At 47.3% G+C, this 6,172-nt stretch overlaps 1 protein-coding gene across 1 annotated transcript; it reads left to right on the top strand.

Moving 5' to 3' along the window:
* The first annotated feature begins 300 nt into the window (after positions 1-300).
* LOC135383649 (neprilysin-1-like) lies at positions 301-6,172 on the top strand. Its single transcript, XM_064613031.1, has 4 exons — positions 301-524; positions 862-873; positions 984-1,241; positions 4,011-6,172. Exons 1-4 carry the CDS (start codon positions 519-521, stop codon positions 6,000-6,002), a joined length of 2,268 nt encoding a protein of 755 aa, XP_064469101.1. The 5' UTR covers positions 301-518; the 3' UTR covers positions 6,003-6,172.

Genomic DNA, 6,172 nt, shown 5'->3' with positions numbered 1-6,172 from the left:
CGCGGATATAAGGGCGGCGTCCCTTTCCCTTGCTCCTCTCTCTCTCTCTCGCACTTTTGCTCTAAGAAAAAAATGGGGAGAATTTGCTGGTAGAATTTGTTCCAAGCTGGTAGAACGACGGTTTCTACTCTGCAGTTATACTCAAAAAGGTAAAATTGGTTTGAGTAGAGATGGGGTTGCAATATAGCTCTACCGAGATGGGTAGAAAATTTCATGGGTAAAAACATTTTTTTCTTAGAGTGCAGAATATGCGACGTATGCGTTGCGTTGCAATCTTTAACTTGCAGTAGCTTGAAAGAAGTCGCGTCACCGCGAGCCGGGTGCTACGTGCATGCCTGTGCCATCGCTGTCGCCATCACCACGTTCGTGAAGGACACGCATCAACATCCCTATCATCATCATCGTCGTCGATCGTCACCTTGTTAATCGAACATCCCTCGGCGTCGGTTCGTTGGCTCGCTTAAAGCTAATTATCCTTGTTCGGAGCCTCCTTGCTTTGAGAACTCTCGCCCTTAACGATGACCGTAAGTTGCTTGAATTGTATACGTTTGTACGAATCACACACATTTCGGTTATTCACACTCACGGTTGCGCGCAACCTCAGGAAATTGACCCCGAAATGTACGAAATGTACAGCCTCTAACAAACTTGTCCAGTAATGTCTATCGACAGATGTCGATAGAAAGCCACATCTATGGATATCCGTAGACCGTGGTCGAGTTCTCTATAAGAAATAGCATGACTTTTTTTTTTTTTTTCAGTTTGCTGCGCGCATGCTATGATGTTCTCACATTGTCTTACTTTTGCTATACAGCTCTGTATGACGTGTTTGACATATGCCATCTTTGAATTTCGTTCCAGGACTATCCGAGGGTAAGCACAATTTTGTGTCACAAGAAACAGAACTAGATTAGAACATTTCGAGCTGGCAAGATCGCGTTTCGTACGATAATCTTAATAATGTTCACCTTTGTAATTTTAAGGGACAGCAACTTGCCCCAGGAGGATATGGAGGGCCACCAGTTGGCTTCGTACCAGGAGGTCCTCCACCAGCGGGTTATCCACCGGCACCGTACGGTGCACCGCCACCTGGTTATCCGCCGGGAGGGTATGGCGCGCCGCCACCGGGTTATCCGCCGGGAGGGTATGGCGCGCCGCCACCGGGTTATCCACCACCACCGCCGTACGGTGGGCCACCAGCAGGGTTTGACGACGACGACGTCTTCGGACAAGGAGTACAGGTGAGGTTTTTGTCCTCCCCGTGTTACTTGAAAAACAGATGCGCTGCGATAATGCGCATTTGCAACGCTGCTTTTGCCAGTACAAATAGGTTACGTTACACCACAACATTCTTTCGAAGATAATATGTACCTCGTAGATGACTAACTAGTAATTACCTAAAATTCATTAACTCTCGAATTGAGGATTTCGGACAAAAGTGAAGTAGCAGAATGGGTGATTATCCTCTTTGAAAGCCATTCGGTTTTTCTTGTTCTTGAGCGCGTACTTTGAAACATCCATCTGGGAAGTTTGCTAGGCGAATGGACTGAAACGAAACGGTGCGCCCCAAGAGCGCGGGAAGCACAACGCTCGTTCCACGTCAGAGTGCCAAACAAACAAACAAACAAACAAACAAACAAACAAACAAAAACTGTGTACAAGGGTGTGCGTACTGTGTAGCGGAACCAAGTGACACGAATGATAGTGTTATCGCTGGTGATTGGAAGACAGAGGGGGGCGTACGCCTTTTTGTGGCAATTTGGATATATGGTAATTGCCACAAAAAGGCGTACGCCTCCCTCTCTCCTCGAATCAAAAGCGATAACCCTATCATTCGCGGCAATGGTTTGAGCACAGCATGCTATGCGGTGAAGTTCTGTTTTTAGAGTGTATGATGAGGTTGCCCGTAATGCGTCGATCCGAAATGGTCGATGTCCAGCATGGTCGGGTTCGGAGCAGCTCCGTGCGTGTTCGAATTGGACGCGGTCAAGCGAAGAGTCGCGAGGTTCGGGAAAGACGATTTATTTACATGTCGATCCAAGCCAGCATTCACTTCCGAAGCCCACACTCTTAAAAATGAACTTCACCGCACAGCATGCTCCTAGCCAACCAACATCTCGAATGATATCGTTATCTGCCCTGATTTGTTGAAAACGGGGGGCGTACGCCTTTTCTGTGACAATTATAAGTGTCACAAAAATGGCGTACGCCTCCCGTTTTCAACAAATCATGGCAGATAACGGTATCATTCGAGATGATGGTTGGCCAGGAGCGTGCTATGCGGTGAAGTTCATTTTTAATACTGCAGTATTACACTGTTAAAACAGAACTTCACCCCATAGCACGCTCATAGCCAACCATCATTCCGAATGATATCATTGTGTGTATTGATTTGTTGAAACTGGAAGGAGGCGCCTATCTGGGACAGATTTTCTTGTCCCAGATATGCACCTCCCCCCTGTTTTGAACAAATCATGACACAGAATGATATTATTCGGAATGATGGTTGGCTAGGAGCGTGCTATGTGGTGAAGTTTGTTGGGTTTGGAGATAGTGACTTATCTCGCGGCGGGTGCAGCCGCTTATCGTCCGTTGATATCGTACACGTGTAGTAGTAGGAGGCGCTGAAGACTGTCATCGATACCCTTAAAAAGGCGGGCGTGTTTGTATTGTGACACTTCCCGGGGGATCCTCGAGCTGGTCACGGATCGTTGGCGTCGCAGGGTATGCAAGTATGGTAATAAATTGTTGTTTCTCTGCTATTTGAATGGCTGTTTCGTACTACCTCCAGCGAGGCGAACGGATGCGGAAGACCCCGAGAGTGGGAGCCCTGTGCCCAGTTGGGCAGGGGCGGTAGTTTTCCCACAAGTTCTGTTTTAACAGTGTAGAATACTCAAACCCCCTGCAACCTTGCTTAAAAGGGTTTCAAACCTGGGTGTCAGTGGTCACACAATTCTCCGCCTACACTATGACATGTACACAGTAAAACAATCATAGATAAAGCAGCCGAACTCACTTTCCCAGGCTTATAAACCGAAGCAGTCGAAGAATGCTGAACGAGTGAACAAACGGCCGTTCTTGTTCCCACTTTCCACGTTTCACATATGCACGTCCAGATTTGAAATAATTGTTTTGAGAAATGTGTGTGTTTGTGTGGCACGATTATCTACATTCACGCTTGTAGCCAAGTCAGTAGCACGCACATTGTTTGTCAAGTAAAGGTCCCAGACCCCCTGCTACGTTAGTTACGTCGTTCCCTGTCCTTTCCCACGATGTGGGCACGTGTGTTTGGATTCCGCGCAACAAACGCGCTTTAATCGCTCTCACAGTGAACGTGCAGAGCCAATGGAACTGGCGTAAAAATCGCAGAGCGGAAGGAGTCAAGGAGAGCGCAGAATCAGGTTCCAGGGTTCCTCCCGCGTTAAAATGGTCCGTTAGCTGGCTGAGCCCTCAGTGAGAATTCGGTATTAGAAACCTGATGGCAAAACAGCAGCACGTGTCTTCTACATGAGAGGTAATGGTTACGAAAAGGCGATTGACCCGTCCTCCCCTCACACCAGATGTGATCGTTCTTAGCAGTACTGACAGCGTTTTTGAAATTGTGAACACGAGCGTAACATGAGGCAGACTGTAGAATATAGACTTTCGGTTTTCAAAACGGCATCACATGTTTCCAAAGGCGCATAATAGTGTATACTTCTGACACCTGAACTGGCTTTGTCAATAATTTATAATGTGTCCCTAATTAAAAAGCTAATTAATTTTAGGTAGTCATCTTGTTACACACCCGCCTGGCTGCATAACTCAACTGCAAAAACGACATTTGCGCTGCTCTCATAGCATTTTCATATAAATAATGTAATGGATAAAAATAAACGGTGTGTAGACTGTAGAACATAACACATTCGGTTTTGAAAACCCAAATGATTCTAAAGATACATAGTATGGTATACGTATGACGCTCGAACTGACACTGTCGATAATTCCAAAACGTGCCTTCTCTTTAACAGCCCGCGGGTCAGGACGGAGGCAATCAGGGCGGTGACCAGGCGACCAAGGCACTTTTGGCTTGCTGCTGTTGCTGTTATTGTTGCTGCATCTTGATCGTAGGCTTGATCAGCTACGCAGCTTACAAATATGTACCACCACCACCTCCAACCTGCAAAAGTTCAGCCTGCGTTGATTATGGAGCGCTTCTCAAGGCGTCTATTGACAGCTCAAGTAGTCCTTGCTCCAACTTGTACGCTTATGTGTGCAAAGGTTGGGACAATTCAAACAGCGTCTCCGTCTTTCAAAAACATCACGCCGAGTTCGTAAGGCAACTCTCGGAAGAGGCAGAAAAGTACAGCGTACCTGGGAGTGGACAGACTGCAGCACAGAAGGCAGCCAAGTACTATCAGTCATGCATCGAACTGGGCACAAGAAAGAGAGATGAACGTGACAAGTTCAAAGATATGATGAAGGAAGCCGGTTTGCCTTGGCCCAGTGAAGCTGCTTCAGCAGATGTGTTTTCTTTGATGTCGAACGTTTCGGTCAACTGGGATTCAAATCCCTTGTTCGAGCTCTCCAGGACCGCTTCCGCAACCAGTATCGTCGTGATTGGCATCGCACCGTCGAGTCTTATATCAGAATGGGAACGTATTCGATCGGCGCTCAAAGGGGACGACATCTACTTTGCTTACTACACGGCCACACACCAGCTGATGACAGGTCAGCCTGCAACAAAAGTCAAGGCCGACGAATTCAAGGATCTCGAAAACAATATTATGAATAAGCTTAACGAGGGACTCCGAGACAAGACGACCGCCGTGAGAACAGAAGTGGCATTCCAAGGCGATACGGGAGCAACGTATCAAAAGTGGCGGGACGTCTTCTCGAATGTTTTAGGCGTCAATGCGCAGCAACAAATTTCTCTGACGATAACATCTCCTGCCTACTTATCTAAGTTTCAGGAGCTTCTGAAAACTCCGGGAGAACCGAAAGTGGCACTTTTCCTGTCTTGGCTCGAGTTTTTTCACATCGGCCAGTTTTTTCTCCCAGACGTGGTCGCTCCTCTATACGGTTCGAAGGAGGAAGCCGAAGAAAAAGCGAAAACCCGCTGTTTGCAGCATGTTGAAAAATACATGGGAATCGCTCTGTCGATGCCATACGTTACAAAGGCTGTGCCTCAGGAGTCCTTTAACGATATCCGTGACATTGCGGGGAAGATACGCGAGCATGTGGCCAAGTATGTCAAAATGTATCTCAGCTTAAACTACCTCGACTTCCAGAAAACAAAGGGCTTCACGGACATGTTTGGAGGCTTCTCTAAAATATCTGACCTCGACACGCATTACCGCGGTTATGGCGACATGGGGAACTTGTTTTCTGCGAACATGATCAGCGCCATCACCGCCTGGAGCAGTCGCACCTCCAACGACGTATACAGGCAGTACATCCTCAACACTGAGTACTACCGATTGTACGACCCTCTGGCGAAGGATATTGTCGTTTGGCCATCTGCCATGACGATGCCCGTGTACGCATTGCAAAATTCCTTGCTGGCTTTAAGGTACGGAGCCCTCGGTTCCTTAATCCTGGCCGCGTACATGGAGGACCTGTACGTAAATGCTGTGCCCGCGATGAATGGGAATGATCGCTCCAAATTCAACGACGCTAAAAGCTGTCTGAAGAGCTCCTCGAACGTTCCCGACCATGTGGTGTACCTGGCTTCTGCAGGACGCATTTTGTTTCACAGTTACGAGTGGGCCGTGGACAGGAAATTTAAATCCAAGAGCAAAGTTGACAGAGTAGAAGACCAATTAGACGGAGTGGATGCCAATGCATATAAGCTTTTATTTATGGCTGGGTGTTATATCCAGTGCACCGGCTCCAAGGACAGAAACGAACACGTGTGCAATGTCCCGGCACAGAGCAACAAATATTTTGCCAAGGTATATGCTTGTGGAAGCTCCGACTCCATGAACCCAGCAAAGAAATGTTCCGCCTTTCCTGAAAAGTAACGCAGTCTGCTCTCGTCATAAACTGTTCTCTAAGCCTGTGTCACATCTCTAGGTGAACCGTGTTTGCTAAATAACAGTCATGAGATCTCAAAAACGACTCATGAGTCTGTCAAAAACTGCTACATAGTATTCTACTGGTGGCGGTTATGTTGTGAAATAGGGATATAGGG

Source organism: Ornithodoros turicata, chromosome 2 (genome assembly GCF_037126465.1).
Source record: "Ornithodoros turicata isolate Travis chromosome 2, ASM3712646v1, whole genome shotgun sequence".
Taxonomy (NCBI): domain Eukaryota; kingdom Metazoa; phylum Arthropoda; class Arachnida; order Ixodida; family Argasidae; genus Ornithodoros; species Ornithodoros turicata.
The sequence above is the reverse complement of the archived record's forward strand: the minus strand, read 5'-3'. Positions and strand labels throughout refer to the sequence as shown.

Coding starts and splice junctions, on each gene's coding strand:
- LOC135383649 (XM_064613031.1), top strand. Junction 1,242..4,010: donor TCTTCGGACAAGGAGTACAG/GTGAGGTTTTTG, acceptor TCTCTTTAACAG/CCCGCGGGTCAGGACGGAGG.